Below are 16,065 nucleotides of genomic sequence, written 5' to 3'. Positions count from 1 at the left end.
TCCTCAGAGGCCCAAGTCGTGGTGGCCCCGGGAGACAGCAGCCAAAGGTGTCTCAGTGTGTCTGGAACTCCCAGGTCTCAAGCGTTTGCAAACGTAAAATATTGAGGGCAGTGGAAGTATCTTAAATTTTGTTTTTCTCCTGGAAAAAAAAAAATCAATGGGGGGGGGGGGAACAATCCGGTGGTAGGGGAGGCAGGGTGGGGGGAGGGAGCTGCTGGCTGTGAAGGGGCAGGGCGGGAGGTGTTACCTCTCCTGGGAGGGCTGCTTTCACCGAGCCATTGCAGGGGGGAGAAAGATAAACGTGAGAGAGACGTGGTTAATGGATCTCCCTGTCCCTCACTGAGTTAAGCAGTCGGACGTATGCAGTGGCTGTGGAGCCACTGTCTTGAAAGGAACAAACACGCTGAGCGTTCACTCTTTGGGGGAATTCTTCCATCTCTCCTCGCAGGTTTGGAATGAAAGGAGGGGAGATGGTTCTGCATGGAGGGTGACAGTGGAGACCCAGTAGTCCCAAGATGTGGGCTATGGGCAATGACTCTGCCAGGAAGGCCACAGAGCATCTGGTAGCGGGGGGGGGGGGGGGGGGAGTGGGGGGAAAGGGGGAGCCAAGACACAGCTTCCTTTAGAAACCTAGGAGAACCCTGGGGCTCCCTGGACTGGATGGAGGTCCGCCACCTTGAGCCACAAGGGAGGTTCTTTCTCCAAGACAAATCCCACCATGGGGCTTGGAGACTGACAGTTTCCTCTGGCAGGCCCTGCGTTTGGTTTCCAAGAAAAGCCAAGCTTTAAGACTCTTGAAAAACTATTTTTAAATGGCCATAACCTTCTTAAGAAAGCTCGCAGGGATGTAAAGAATTAAGCTGTAGCGAGCTGACAAGGAACCCTGGCATGTATCTGACTCCCAGTGCTCTCTCCCCAGCGCCTTTTGTCTGCCCTGGCTCCCAGGGTATATACAACTGGGCCTCTTAGCCAAGCCCCCCTTCCAAAGACCAGAAACCAAAGCAGATTAAACAGTCTGCTGCTGCTTCCAGCGCGGCCTGCCTGCCAGCCCCCCAGCTGTCAACCTGCTTCAGGGAAACCAGATGGGGAGCCCACAGAGACGACAGGGACACTGGCCTTGGGGGAGGGGACCTGGCCACGCTCATCTGGAAGTGGGCGTGCGATACTCCACGAGAGCTCAGCATGACGTTCATGGGGAGGGGAGCTGGGTGCCTCACAGAATGAGGAGGCCGGGATGCCAAGGGGGAAGGGATGGCTGCCCCACAGTGGCCAGGGCCTTTGGAAACCCCAGCCTGAATCTGGCTTTCAGGAATTGCCTGGAAAGCCGTAGGCCTCACACCGTCCCCAAGATTTCTCCGTTTCTATCCTACATCTGCTAGTTGTTCACACAGACTGGCCTGTCCTTTGGGGCCGGCCAAAGAACAGTTAGCTGGAGCTCCAGAGAGCACTGACCCAGACTGTGGGATGATCGTCGTGTGCCCAAACAGTGCTTTCTCCTGAATGTCACAGGGTGGCACTGCCCAGACCAGGGCCAGGCTGGCCTTCCCCATACCTGTACAGGGCTGGTGAGTGGCCAAGGGAAGAAAGGCCACAAAACATGGGTTCTGCACACGGCCAGGTCCAGACGTGGGCCTCCACAGATATAGGCATCAGAGGCAGCAAACAGGCCCATGGGAAGGGGCACACCTGATCACTGACCACAGCTCCAAGTGGCCTCAATAAAACCCCTGGCAGAGGGGCTCCCATACTAGGGGTGTTGAAAGGCTCAGAGCCACATGTGCGGGCTAAGACGGACTCATGTATATGATTCCATGTGAACCAAGGCCTGAAGAGAAGACTGGCAGAGACAAGGACCCCAGGCCCAGGCGCAGCTGCCCCTGTGAGGCCTATCTTCAGGGTCTGGACATGACCACACCTCTTGGGAACAAAACAGCTGTCTCTGAGGCAAAGCTCAAGAAGAAACGGTGTGGTCCAGCCACAGAAACAGAATATTACAGCAGCCATGTAAACAAACAATGAACTGATCCATGCTACCATGTGGATGACCCTTGAAACCATGATGCGGCCGGCGACATACACTTGGCTAATCCTCCGCCTGCAGCGCTGGCACCCAGGGTTCTAGTCCCGGTTGGAGTGCCGGGTACTAGTCCTGGTTGCTCCTCTTCCAGTCCAGCTCTCTGCTGTGGCCCGGGAGGGCAGCAGAGGATGGCCCAAGTGCTTGGGTCCCTGTACCCACGTGGGAGACTGGGAGGAAGCACCTGGCTCCTGGCTTCAGGATTGGCGCAGCGCTGGCCATAGCGGCCTTTAGGGGAGTGAACCAATGGAAGAAAGACCTTTTTCTCTGTCTCTCACTGCCTATAACTCTACCTGTCAAATAAAAAAAAAAAAAAGAAACCATGATGCAAGGTGACAGGAGTCAGACTCAGAACCAGCAAACCCACTGGGACCAAAAGTAGATCGGTGGCTGCCAGGGCTAGGGACAGGGAAGTGACGGCCCATGGGTAAAGGGCTTCTTCTTGGTGTGATAAAAATGTCCTGTTGGGGGCCGGCGCTGTGGCGCAGTATGTTAATCCTCTGCCTGCAGTGCCAACATCCCATATGGGCGCCAGTTTGAGTCCCAGTTGCTCCACTTCCGCTCCAGCTCTCTGCTATGGCCTGGGAAAGCAGTAGAAGATGGCCCAAGTGCTTGGGCCCCTGCACCCACGTGGGAGACCTGGGAGAAGCTTCTGGCTCCTGGCTTCAGATCAGTCCAGCTCTGGCCATTGCAGCCATTTGGGGAGTGAAGCAGCAGATGGAAGACTTTCTCTCTCTCTGTAACTCTACCTCTCAAAGTAAATAAATAAAATCTTTTTTTTTTTTTTTTATTTTATTTTTTTGACAGGCAGAGTTAGGCAGTGAGAGAGAGAGACAGAGAAAGGTCTTCCTTCCGTTGGTTCACCCTCCAAATGGCTGCAATGGCCGGCGCGCTGTGCCGATCCAAAGCCAGGAGCCAGGTGCTTCCTCCTGGTCTCCCATGCAGGTGCAAGGCCCAAGCACTTGGGCCATCCTCCACTGCCTTCCTGGGCCACAGCAGAAAGCTGGACTGGAAGAGGAGCAACCAGGACAGAATCCGGTGCCCCAACTGGGACTAGAACCCAAGGTGCCGGCACTGCAGGTGGAGGATTAGCCAAGTGAGTCGCAGCACCGGCCTATAAAATCTTAAAAAATGTCCTGCAATCAGGGATGAGGGTCACACAACCGTGAATGTATTAGAAACCCCTGAACTATGTATTATAAGTGGTGAGTTTTAGGGTATGGGAATTATATCTCTGTTTTTGAATAGAAAAACTGACATTTTGGATAGCGATGTTAACAAAGAGTAAAGATTGAGAAGGGGGCCCTCTCTGCCCCAGGCTCCAGCTGCCCGCCCTATTTCAGGTGCTGGGAGAGGGGGAGGGCAAGCTCGCAGCCACAGTGCCCCTCCGGTTGCAGGGGGACATCTGCAGAGAGGCGGGCACACACCAGGCACGAGAGCCTCAGCCTTGGCCCAGGGTGGGGGAAACCCAGTGTCTGAGAAACTGAGACTATCAGGGGCAAAGGAAAGCCTTGGCCCCGGGCAGCTGGGGATGACCCTAAGTGACTCTGCACTGGGCCCAGAGACAGGACCCAGGGGGACTAACCCTCGGGGGCTCTCCAGCAGATCTGGGGTCCCCAGGAGGATACATGGCCAAGACCTGACCTCGGCCCTCTCTCGACAACATGGCAAGGAAACTCCCCCTGTCCCCAGCCGCCACTTCTACATGGGAGAAGAAGGGAAGGGAAGGGCTCCCGAGAGCTCACGATGCTTTCTCCAGAAACACTTCCTCTTTGGCAAGGGGGTTTTGGCTGTCACCGGCTGGGAGGTGGGCAGAAACTCCACTTGTGACCACCTCCCTATCCTGCATGACCAGGATGGCTGGCCGGAGGCTGGCTCTAGGCGGAGGGGCAGGAGGGAGAGGGGGACTGTGGAGGACTTTGGAGTGGCCCACGCCACACACTGTGCGCCCCCTTACCCGGGTCCTGTCCTCAATCTCGTAGATCCGCAGCTGCATCGGCACGTTGAAGCTGTGCAGGATGTTTCCGCCGAACACCAGGGAGTCTACGGGAGTGTAGACGGCATGGATCCAACCTGGGCCGGGGAGGGTAGAGAGAGGGTGAGCCGTGGGAGGCTGTGGGAGGGAACGCCAGCATGCAGCCGTCGGGGCAGGCGAGGTGAGCACCAAGGCCCTGGTGGCTAACTCAAGTCAGGTGGGGGGAACCGCAGACCAGACCAGCAGCTTGAGAACGTCAAGACAGGCCTTTCCCTCCAGACCAGCTGCAGCGGACAGAGAGGCAGGTAGCCTGTTCCCCACGTCCACGCTGCTCAGGGAGCAGTCTCAGGAGGAGTTACAGCAGGTGGCTCAGAGCACGGAGGGATCTCTCTCCCCAAACCATAGCACCCAGACGCTCTCCTCTGCCTGGGGTCCACTTTGTCATCAAAGTCCTCCCAAGCCTATTTCCAGGTGGCCTCCTCGTGCCGCCTGCACCCCACCTGGGCTCTGCTTTGGCCGGACGCCCACGGCCCTCCCTCCTGCAGGCCCTGGCTTTGCTGCTGCCGAGTCAGCATGGGGATCACAGCGTGCCCACCTGTGACAGGCCTGCTGTAAGGGCTCTCAGGCCTGAGCTTGCTAATATGGATGTCCTGTTGGCAATCCCAACTTACAGATGAGCAAACTGAGCAAGAGAGAAGTGAAGTGACCGAATCAGAACTCAGCCCGGGGAAGTCAGCTTCCGCTCAGCCACGGAAGGCAAGCGGAGAATCCCTTTTCCAAAACTCCTGGGGCCAGATTTCAGTATTTGGGGTTTTTTTGCTTTGTTTTTGCATAGACTTTGCCAGTTGAGCATGCTCACCGCCCACCCTCCCCGCCCCGAAAACCCAGAAAGTTTCAAAATCCAAATCTTGACCACAAACATTCAAAAAGTTTCAGAATTCGGGTTTTGGATTAGGGAGACTCAACCTGGACCACATCTCATTGCAGAGAGGCCACACTGCAAGTGCTCCAGGGACCTACATACAGCTTCAGGCGCCAACATGGACGGCACAGAGCCAGCGGACAGGTAGTTTTATTGTCAATTCTGATCTACACAGGCTGAGACGGCAGCTCGAGAGAGAAGAGCAGCTCACAGAATGAAGTCACAGCTGGCAAGGGAAGCCGCTGCCTTGCACTGCATCTAAGGGTTAGCAAGGCCCAGCCAAGCCTGGGGGACAGGCCTGGAAACATACAGGGGAGACTGAAAGAGAAAGATGGCACCAGGCCAAGACAGGACAGAGGCAGACGCTGCAGAAGGCAGGGGGTCGCCCAGGAACAGGCAGAAAGAGGCAGGTGTTCTGGCCTGAGCGCCTAATTCTATTGCTCGCAGGAACATTCCAGAGACCCAACCCCCCTCGCCCCACAATCCTCCCTGCCCCTCCCAGTGCTGAGACACCCCAGTTCCAAGTCTCGGGAGGCCACCACTGCTGGCCCCTGTGCCAGACTGGCAGCTGCTTGCTCTCCCTGGGAGCACAGGATGGAGCTGCTGGTCCTCGGGGGAGACCAAAGGAGAGATGGTCACCAACAGTGCCACGGGGCGCAGGAACAGAGGCTTTGCTGCAGGGACCCTCATCCTGAGTCCCCTTCCCAGGACTCTGGCTTGCACCAGCACAGGCAGCTGCTGTGCAGGCTGGGGGATGTCACTGTGGGCCACCTTCACCCCTCTGTGCAGGTGTGGGCTGCACCTGTAAAGGGTGTTGACTTCCATACATGCTGTAGTTAGTTCCTTCTCTCTGCTGCCTCCAAGCTGGTCCTCTCAGGTTTCTGTTTCCACGAAGCAGAAGCACGCTACGCTGCCTAATCTTTGCTGTGGTTACCACCATCAGCCCGCGGCTGGGACCCAGGACCTGCTAGCCAGGAGATGCCTGTGGTAGGGGGAAGGCGCCTGAGGGGTCCCCCTCTTCAAGTATCCATTTATCTCCCTACAGAGACCCCACGTCCAGAGGCCCAGGACAGAGACCACCCCCAGCACTGATCACCATGTGACACGCAACACTGGTACCCGATGAAAGCAAGGCGTCCGCTCCCTCCCCCTTGGGAACCTGGTGAGCAAGGACTCGGTCGATAGACGCAATCGCCATCGATATCTGAGGTGGCCTCGTCGATCACAGGGGCTCTGGAAAAGGCTGGTGCTCACACAGATCCACACATACCAGCCCCTCCTCTCCTGACAGGTGGACACGCAGACACACGGGACTTCCATCTGTCGCCCTGATGTGGCAGCACAGAGGAAAACGGAGGAGAGCTGCTGTGGCAAATGGTGGGGAGTGGGAGACTGAGAATCTGCGCCCTGCCACTCCAGGGGTCTCGATGCATCCGCTCGCCTCCTTGCCAAGCCAGGGCCTCCCAGGTGCTCAGGCAACTGCCCCTGCATTAGTGTCGCTCTGACTGCCCCCCTGAGCCCCGCTTGCTTCGGCTCCACCAAGGAGAACCGGGCAGGGGAAATCACAGCGTTCCTAGGCCCTGACTGTACCCGGCCTCCGGACGCTGTCTCGTTCTAGGAAGCGCGGAGCAGGTGTCCCCGGCTGGTGCTGGGCTGGGGAGGCTGGCACCTGCAGCCTCCCGCTTGCAGGCCAGACTCATCGACAAGAGAAGGCAATAAACAGAGGCTATTCAGGCCAGGCGACGAGGGACAGGTGCAGACATGGATGGAAAGCGGTGTGACCCACAAAACCTCCTGACGGGGTGTTCTCTGGGACCGCGGCAGGGCACGCGGAGTCTCAGTCACAGCCCAGATGCCAGGGCCTGGAATCCAAATGCTGCCTCCCCACATCTGCCTCAGCTTTTGTGGCTGCTGCAGGGACACCTTCAAGGTCACAGAGCTCAGGGCACCTCACAGATGCCCCTGATCCCTGGACCCTCACCAGCACTGATGCACACCCTGTGCTGGGCCAGGCCTGGGGCTGGGTCCCATGGCCTCTCCTCCCAATGACCTTGTAGCTGGCACCAAGGGCCAAAATTGACAAACCTGGGCTGCAACGGGCCCAGGAGACTGCCTAGTTTGATCCATGTTACAAAAATGGGGAAATTGCAGATGACAATTAGAACTACCAGAAATGTTTCCTTCCCTAGGGAAACGGGAAGACTGGTGTCCTTGGCTCCATTCCCACCAGGCCCTAACTGGCTGGAACGGAGCAGCAACTATTTCCCACGGCCCTATCACCCTCGGCCACACACTGCTGCCCCTGTCCTGCTCTATACCCATTTCACAGATTGGCCCACCAGGAAGTCTAAGCTTTGACTGTTTTTCACTCCTTGAGAAGCACATTCAGGCCTGCCCAAGTCACTGACCTCAGGGCCCTTCCCAGGCACCCCCAGAAGTGATGAATAAGGTACCCATGCTGGGCCCCATCTCCCTGGTGCGAGCTGGCTGGACTGGCACTCAGGAGGGGACAGTGTGCTGTGTGCCCCTCCCTCCCAGGCTGCCTGGCACCAAGTGGGCTCTTAAGAGAGCTTGCTAAATGAGTATTAACACCCCAGAGTCACACGGCCAAGAACAGGGACCAGTCTCCTGACTCCTGGGGTCCTGGGGAACCAGGTACACCTGGGCCCATGCCCCGCCCCATCACTAATTAACTGTGGGACCTTGGGTCTCAGGTAGCTTCTTTATTAAAAAATAAAAAAGGTGACAGGACACTACATGTTTCCTTACATGAATTCTTAACTAAACCTCACCTCGGCTGGCACAGCCAGAGAAGGCCAACCTCCTGAACATGGTCAGGATGCTGGCCGTGGGTCAGGCAGGAGGTCAGAGATGCCACCTGGCTCATCAGGGTACTTGCAGTCTCCGACTTCTTGTTCTTTGGGAATGACTTCCACCTCCAGCTGTCCTGACTCCAGCGCCATTGGACTAAAACGTGGTCACTTCACAGAACTGGCTCTGGCCTCCCTGCTCCTAACCCTGTCTGCACTCTCACTTCCTCTCCCTCACATCAGGCCCAGCAGCACAAACCCAAGCCCCTTTCTCCAAGCTATCCTACTCCTCTGTCCCCTCCAGCGGTCAGCTTTCCTGGGCTGCCCTGGAATCAGGCAGAAGAACCACCACCCCCGAAGCACTGCCAGTACCCAGCCCTTTCACCTGCAGACAGCAGTGGGAAAGGCTGAGTTGCTTTGCCCCAAACAACTGTGCCAATTCAAACTCCTATCCCAGCAGCACCTGTGAGTTTTCAGAGAGCTGGAGACCTGCTGAGCAGGAGATGGGAGGACTTGCGGCCAGCCCAAGGGCCTAGGATCACCCCGTGAGGATGAAGGCCGGGGTGCAGGGCAGGAAAGGCCAGAATTAGATTCTCGGCTTCAGGACCAGGGAGCCGCAAGCCGGCCTTGGACTCGACAGGGCTTTATTCTCCACCCAAAGCCACAAACCGGCCACCGCCTACCTCAGCAGCAGGTCCATCCCAGCTCAGAGACAATCCCAGGCCCCCAGAAGGACCCAAAATTTTCATCTTGATCATAGACTCAAAACCCCATCCTGTAGTTTTCACTGCGACCACAGAACAAGAAAAAATAGTGTAGATTTTCATAAACTCAACACCGAAATTTAAAAGACGGTCCCTTATACTGAAATTGAGTACAGGTGGCCCTCATCACCATATCCAGGGGGTCCACATCTATAGGTTCAGTCAACCAAGGATTAAAAATATCAGAGCAGGGGTGCAGGGTGCAGGGGTGAGAATTTGGCAAAGTGCTAAGGTCACTTCTTGGGATGCCTGCATCCTATATGGAGTGTCTGGTTCGTGTCCTTACTACTGGTCTGATCTAGCTTCCTACAGCCACATACACCCTGGGAGGTGGCAGAGGTGGCTCAAGTGTTTGGGTTCTTGCCACCCACATGGGACACCGCGATGGAGTTCTGGTCTCCTGGCTTTGGCCTAGCCCAGCCCTGCTTGTGGTAGGCATTTGGGGAGTGAACCAACAAATGGGAGCTCGCTTACTCGCTCTCTCCCTTTCAAAGAAATTGGAAATAAATAAATAATTTAATTGTGTCAGCACTGAACATATATAAACTTCTTCTTTATTTATTCCCTAAACAGTACAACTATTTACACAGTACTGACATCATACTAGGTATTATAACTAACCTAGGGGTGGATTGTGAAATCCCAGTGTGATGTGTCTTGGAACTAATCCCCTGTGGGTCCCAAGTACAACTACCTCCAACTTTTTTAGTGCCAGAATTGTCAGTCGTGGCCCAGTGCTGTGGCACAGCAGGCTAAGCTGCCGCCTGCAGTGCCAGCATCCCATACCGGTGCCAGTTCAACTCCCAGCTGCTCCACTTCCAACCCAGCTCCCTGTGAATGCACCTAGGAAAACAGCAGAAGATGGCCCAAGTGCTTGGACCCCTGCACTTACAAGGGAGACCCAGAAGCAGCTCCTGGCTCCTGGCTTCAGTTTGGCCTACCCCCAGCCATTGCTGCCATTTGGAGAGTGAGCCAGTGGATGCAAGATCTCTCTCTTTCTCCCTTTTTCTATAACTATTTCAAATAAATAAATCAATCTTTATTAAAAAAGAAAGAAGGAATAGTCTTTCTTGGGGTAGGTGTTTGACTCTGCTTAGCACACTCACATCCCCTATGGGAGCACCTGGGGCCAAGAACAGTCCTACTTCTGATTCGAGTTTCCTGCCAGTGTGTACCATGGAAGGCAGCAGGGGATGGTTCCAGTACCTGGGTCCCTGCTGTCCACATGAGAGACTGAGTACTGGGCTCCTGGCCTCAGCCTGGCACAGCCCTGGATGCTGCGTGCACCTGGGAAATGAACCAATGGATGGAAGAACTCTGCCTGTCTCTGTCTCCCTCTGCCCTTTAAATGAATGAAAATAAATAAATAAAACACTTTTTAAAACAGCAACCTTTCTTTCGAGAAGCATCAGTAACAGTTACTGGGTTTTTGATCTTTAGTTAATGTCCATCTTCAGCAAAATTAAAAGTTGATGCCTCTGCCTTTCTCTCTGTCTCTCTCTCTCACTGTCTACTCTGCCTGTCAAAAAAAAAAAAAAAAAAAAAAAAAAAGGCCGGCGCCGTGGCTCACTAGGCTAATCCTTTGCCTCGCGGCGCCGGCACATTGGATTCTAGTCCCGGTCAGGGTGCCGGATTCTGTCCCGGCTGCCCCTCTTCCAGGCCAGCTCTCTGCTGTGGCCAGCGAGTGCAGTGGAGGATGGCACAAGTGCTTGGGCCCTGCACCCAATGGGAGACCAGGATAGGCACCTGGCTCCTGCCATCGGATCAGTGCGGTGCGCCGGCCGTAGCGCGCCGGCCGTGGCGGCCATTGGAGGGTGAACCAACGGCAAAGGAAGACCCTTTTTTTTTTTTTTTTTTTTGACAGGCAGAGTGGATAGTGAGAGAGAGAGAGACAGAGAGAATGGTCTTCCTTTTTGCCGTTGGTTCACCCTCCAATGGCCGCTGCGGACGGCGCATCTTGCTGATCCGAAGCCAGGAGCCAGGTGCTTCTCCTGGTCCCCATGGGGTGCAGGGCCCAAGCACTTGGGCCATCCTCCACTGCCTTCCCGGGCCACAGCAGAGAGCTGGCCTGGAAGAGGGGCAACCGGGATAGAATCTGGCGCCCCAACCGGGACTAGAACCCGGTGTGCCAGCACCGCAAGGCGGAGGATTAGCCTGTTAAGCCACGGCGCCGTCCAAGGAAGACCTTTCTCTCTGTCTCTCTCTCTCTCTCTCTCACTGTCCACTCTACCTGTCCAAAAAAAAAAAAAAAAAGTTGATGGCTCTGAATCAGTTCTGCACTTTGTCTTTAGGTCATTGGTTCACAAAATTGATACCTGGGGACCTCTGAGCTATGCTCTCTGCCCACGCCCCTTCCTCCAGCTGTTTGGAAGAAGACAAACTCCAGCTGGCCCTTTTCTAGTTCCTAAAAAGAAAAAAAAAATTTTTAATTTTTTAAAAAAATTTGAGACCTCAGTCACAACCCTGAGGACTAGAAATCTTTGGGGAGCTCTGAATGGACTCCTGCTTGCTGCAGTTCAAGTCCACGTCTCTTCCTGCCCTCAACAGGCTGCGGCTTGCGCCCTTTGTGGGACCCTCCCCAGCCTCACCTGTCACCACAACCAACACCCTTCCCATCCCCGACTGGAGGAAGCAATCAACCAGCCCTCCAAGTCCTGCTGGAAGGCCTGAGAGAGGGACGCAAGACCAGACCCCGAGGAGGACAGGCCAGGACTCAGGGAATGGGGCTGGGGGTGACCTCGGAGGTCCCCGAGCTCAGTCCCGTCCTGCCCCCACTGTACAGCTGGGATAGCTGAGGTACAGAGAGAGGAAGAGACAAAGAGACAGCAGCAAGCCAAGAGCATGCCAGGATTCCTTTAAATCCACCACCCCACACTGCACATCAGCTTGAGGACCCATCAGATGGACACCATGTCGGCCAGGGTGTCTACCACCGGGGCCCCTCCAGGGCTATCCCTCTGTCCTTCGCAGGGGCGCTTCCCTTCCCTGAGCCAGGCAGGCCTAGGGATAGTCCTGACACCATGGTGACAAAGTCACCCCCACTGAACCCTTCAGCCTCCAAATCCCCAATTCCCCTAACAGAGAAATCTCCACCTTCAGCCCAGCTGTCAAAAGCCCTGGTGTGCCAGCCCCACCCCACACAAGAACTTCTACCAGGGCCAGCATCGTGGTATAGCGGGTAAAGTCGCCACCTGCAAAGCCAGCATTCCACATGGGCGCCGGCTCGTGTCCTGGTGGCTCCATTTCTGATCCAGCTCCCTGCTAATGGCCTGGGAAAAGCAGTGGAGGATGGCCTAAGTGTTTGGATCCCTGCACCCATGTGAGAGATCTGAGGAAACTACTGGCTTCTGCCTGGCCCAGCCCTGGCCACTGCAGCCATGTGGGGAGTGAACCAACTCATGGAAGATCCCTCTCTCCGTGTCTCTCCCCTCTGTCACTCTTTCTTTTGTTCTTTTTTTTTTTTTTTTAATTTATTTATTTGTTTGAAAGTCAGAGTTACACAGAGAGAGAAGAGACAGTGAGAGAGAGAGAGAGAGAGAGAGAGAGAGAGGTCTTCCATCCGATGGTTCACTACCCAATTGGCCACAACGGCCGGAGCCCTGCTGATCTAAAGCCATGAACCAGGAGCTTTCTCCAAGTCTCCCGCATGGGTGCAGGGGCCCAAGGACTTGGGCCACCTTCTACTGCTTTCACAGGCCATAGTAGAGAGCTGGATGGGAAGTGGAGCAGCTGGTCTTGAACCGGCGCCCATATGGGACGCCAATGCCCCAGGCCAGGGCGTTAACCTGCTGTGCCACAGCGCTAGCCCCCACTCTTTCAAAATAAAGAAATCTTTTTTTTTAAAAAAAAAAGAACTTCTACCACAACCACTGCTCAAGACCAACTCTCAGAAACCTAAGTGTGACCAGCTGCTCCCTCTTAGTGGCCTCAAAGGATAGTTCTATGCTCTGGTCCAAGCATCTACCCAGGGGCGGATTCTCTGCAAGCTCTTTAACACACCCATACCTAGCTTCCACTTGTATACCTCCAGTGACGGGGAGCTCACTACCTGCCAGAGCAAGTCATTCCAACACTGGCTGTCACTCTTCTTCCAGGAGCTAACCCTGCACCTGGCTGGCTGCGGTTACCACACCCCTTCCCTTCCTCCAAGCTCCTCCAAGCTCCTCATGGCTGATGTGGTTTGCAGACCCCTTACTTCCCAGGTTACCTCAGCTTTCCCCACAAAGCACAGTGCCCAGGAGGAACGCAACCTCCTCCATGTGGACTGTCCCCTCAATCTGCACGGCAGGAGCGTCCCCTCCCTCCCCCTGGCAGGCGTGCTCCCAGTAATGCGGCTGAAGACTGAACTCCCTGACTCCTGGATCATAGCCCACATCCACCAGTGATGCCACCTATGAAACCCCTCCCCTCCAAAGATCCACGGGCCAGGGGGTCTGAGCTTGCGCAGTCCTCACAGCCACCTTGGGAAGTCTTACTCCCATTTTACAGATAGGAACATTGAGGCACAAAGAGGTGACGCCATGGCTTATAAGTAGCACATCAGGAATTCCAGCTGTAGCTGAGCACTGGGCTCCCCCAGAATCTGCAGGGAAGCTGCCAACTCCCCTGGGGGAAGCCAAGGATTTCTCTGAGTGGGCGTTCTAGCCCACAGGCACAGCCCCAGAGGCACTAGCAACAAACAGCCCCAGTCAAACACCCCAGGCCCAGAGAAACCCGACTTGGCCTAAAACCCTGGCTGAGCCCCGCACCAGCCCCAGCCAGACCTACCAGAGGGGATGAAAAACGTGTATCCCTGTTTCAGCTCAATTCTTTGGCAACGCTCCACGCGGTCCCCCAGGAAGATGTCGCTCTGCTTTCCCGACAGCACCCACTCCTCGTACAGGGCCAAGTTGTGCAAGGTCGGCGGGATCAGCCAGAAGATCTGGGGAGGGAAAGGAAGCAGTCAGCTGCCAATGAGGCTGAGGTCAAGGCCAAAGAGACAGCCCCACCTGCCAGGGTGGCGGGAAGGGGGGGGTGGTACAAGAGAGGGGAGGCACCACCCTTGGACCCCCTCCGAGGCCAGTCCCGGAGGCTCTCTGAGGAGGTGGCCTGTAGGGAATCTCCATTCCGGCCGAGATGCCAGGCTGGGGATACTTCCTGCACTTGGTGGAACATTCTTGCTCCTGAGCCACAGGCTTGTCTGGGAGCTGGGGGGAAGGAGAGGAGGGGAATTTCCGAAGCTGTATGATAAAATGACCCAATAAATAAACCCAGCTTGTGCTCACTTTGGAAGAGGAGGAAAAACATCTGGAATCGAGTGGGCTGACTTCCTCCCAGAATTTCTTCCAGCGCGTTCAGTTAAAACAGATGCACGTGCAGACCCAGACACTCGGGGTGGCACACCCACCCGTGCAGGGACTCCTGCGCCCCCAGATGGACGTGCAGACAAAGGCAGACACAACGCACACGCCCCACATGCACAGCGGGCCTATTCTCTTGGGGTGATGTCTGTCCCAGGTGTGAAATGTTCTCGGGGTCCTGGAGGCAGGCGGAGCTGGCAGCCGGCTTAGAAGCTAGAAGGGGCCGGTGCTGGAGCTGAGGAGATGACCAGGAGGAATGAGTGTGGAAGTGCCTGGGGGCCAAACAGGCAGCTGGGCGTACCTGGGATGCAAATGAGCTGACCTTGACCTTTCCCTCTAGGGGAAGACAGAGACAAGGCGTGGCCACAGGGGATGGAGTGGCCCTAAAACTACCACCGGGCAGGGCTGGCTGGGAGGGGCCAGGCTGAAGGAAGGGGAAAGGTGAGGGAGTCCCTCCCTACTCACGAAGCCTGAGGAGCACGGGAAACCCAGAGACATAACTGGAACTCACCTTCCCACCCCGGAAGACATGGTACCAGACGGAAGTGCCTCCAAAGTCGATGTGGAAGTCAGTGAAGCAACCTTTCACGCTCATCAGACAGTACCTGCAGCACCGGGAAGCCCACGTCAACGCCCGCATCCCAGGAGGCGAGCAGACCCTTCAGCCCGACTGCTGCCCTCTTAGAAACGCCGACTCTGGCAAATTGCTCTTCTTTTTTTTCTTTTCCAAATCCAAATCTAACTGGAAGCCCCTGGAATCAGGCGACCGATCTCAAGCCCCAAAGGCTGGGGGTAGCAATTTTGCTTTCAGGTTCCTGCAAGAGCTGACAACCCACGGCCACTGCACTCCCTCCTTGCTGCAGCTTCTGCCCTTGCTCCACTCTACCCCCCCCCCCACCCCTCCTCTCTGCTCCCGCACAGCTCTGACACCTGCAGTTCTCCCAAGCTGCCAGACCCCTTTGTAGCAGCTGGGCGTCCTGGAATTCAGTTGGAATCCACCTGCACGGCTTGCCAATCACCAGTTCTCAGTCATTCAACCAGTGTGGTCCAGCCCTGAGCCATACATGGCATTGAGAGAAGCACAGAAGACAGTGTAAGACCCCTGCCCTTAAGGATGTACCACTCTAACAGGGCAACAATGCACAGAAGCTACATGGCGAGATGAACAGCAATACGGCTAGGAAGGACAGGATGCCAGCCACAAAAGACCACACAGTGTATGTTCCACGTCTGAAGAACACGGGGGTGGTGGCCAGGAGTGTGGGGTGGGGGTGTGGCGAGGGACTGCTAATGGTACAGGGCTTCATTCTAAAATGGACTATCGTTTTGAGACTTCTAAAAAACCACTGAATTGCACACTTGTAGTGAGTGAATGGTAAGTGAATTTACATCTCCATAAAGCTGTTGAAAATTTTTAAAAAGGTCAAAGGATTAAGAGAAGACCCTGGAACTGTAGGGGCCAGCAGAGAGAGAGCCTGAGCCTTAGGGGCTGGGACAGAGGGCGAGCATCCAGGGAGACAAGGAACCCGCCAGCGGCTCCCCTCCCTCTGAGCGCCAGTAGGCGCCGTGCGGAACACCCTTCCTTGCAAGAACCCGCCGGTCCCCCCTCCTGTCCCATTTACTGCCTCCTTAAGGGTGGGCAGAGCTGGTGGAGGAGGGGGCATGGAGCAGGCTTCCAAACCCAGGCCTGGCAAACAAGGTGCCAGGGCCCCCCTCCCTGCCAGTTACCCCTTCCCACAAGAGCCCCGGGTGGTGCGGCCAGGGCAGCCTCCCCACCACTCATACCCATGCACCTTGGCGCCTCCGGGGCCCCGCACACACATGCTTACCCCACTGACCTCTTTTCCCTGCTGCACTTTGCTTTTCCGAGGTTTGGGGAGAGGGGAGGAACGGGGCGGGGAGGGGCAGGGAGGAGCCAGCAGCAACCCCGAGTGGAAATAATGGGGACGTGGGGCTGAGCTGGCTGGAAGGCGGGAGGGCTCTAGGGCCCCCCTCCCTCTGCCTGCCTTTTGCACCTCGCGTTCAGGTGGACCCGGGGCTCGGCAGTATGCAGGCAGCGTGCCCCGCGTCCCTCCTCCCGATAGGCTGGAAGGAGCCTTAACCATGTGTCTGCAGGAGGCTGACAAATCAGAAGGCCTCCCCGTACATCAGAGCCCCGCTGCCTAGCAACCCCTTCGGAGG

General features: G+C 56.1%; 1 protein-coding gene across 9 annotated transcripts in view; it reads right to left on the bottom strand.

Moving 5' to 3' along the window:
• KDM2B (lysine demethylase 2B) overlaps nucleotides 1-16,065 on the bottom strand; it is a 167,037-nt gene that overhangs the window by 64,690 nt on the left and 86,282 nt on the right. For all 9 annotated transcript variants that reach the window (XR_009864875.1, XM_062182126.1, XM_062182127.1 and 6 more), the window contains 3 exons: nucleotides 14,396-14,489; nucleotides 13,313-13,466; nucleotides 4,032-4,147 (listed from right to left, as the gene is read on the bottom strand). Coding sequence is in view for 8 of the 9 variants with exons in the window: in XM_062182126.1 (XP_062038110.1) it covers nucleotides 4,032-4,147; nucleotides 13,313-13,466; nucleotides 14,396-14,489 (364 nt within the window). In the remaining variant the exon portion in view is untranslated. The remainder of the gene's footprint in view (nucleotides 1-4,031; nucleotides 4,148-13,312; nucleotides 13,467-14,395; nucleotides 14,490-16,065) is intronic.

This window comes from Lepus europaeus, chromosome 23 (genome assembly GCF_033115175.1).
Source record: "Lepus europaeus isolate LE1 chromosome 23, mLepTim1.pri, whole genome shotgun sequence".
Taxonomy (NCBI): domain Eukaryota; kingdom Metazoa; phylum Chordata; class Mammalia; order Lagomorpha; family Leporidae; genus Lepus; species Lepus europaeus.
Note: the sequence above shows the minus strand (reverse complement) of the source record. Positions and strands in the feature narration are given on the sequence as shown.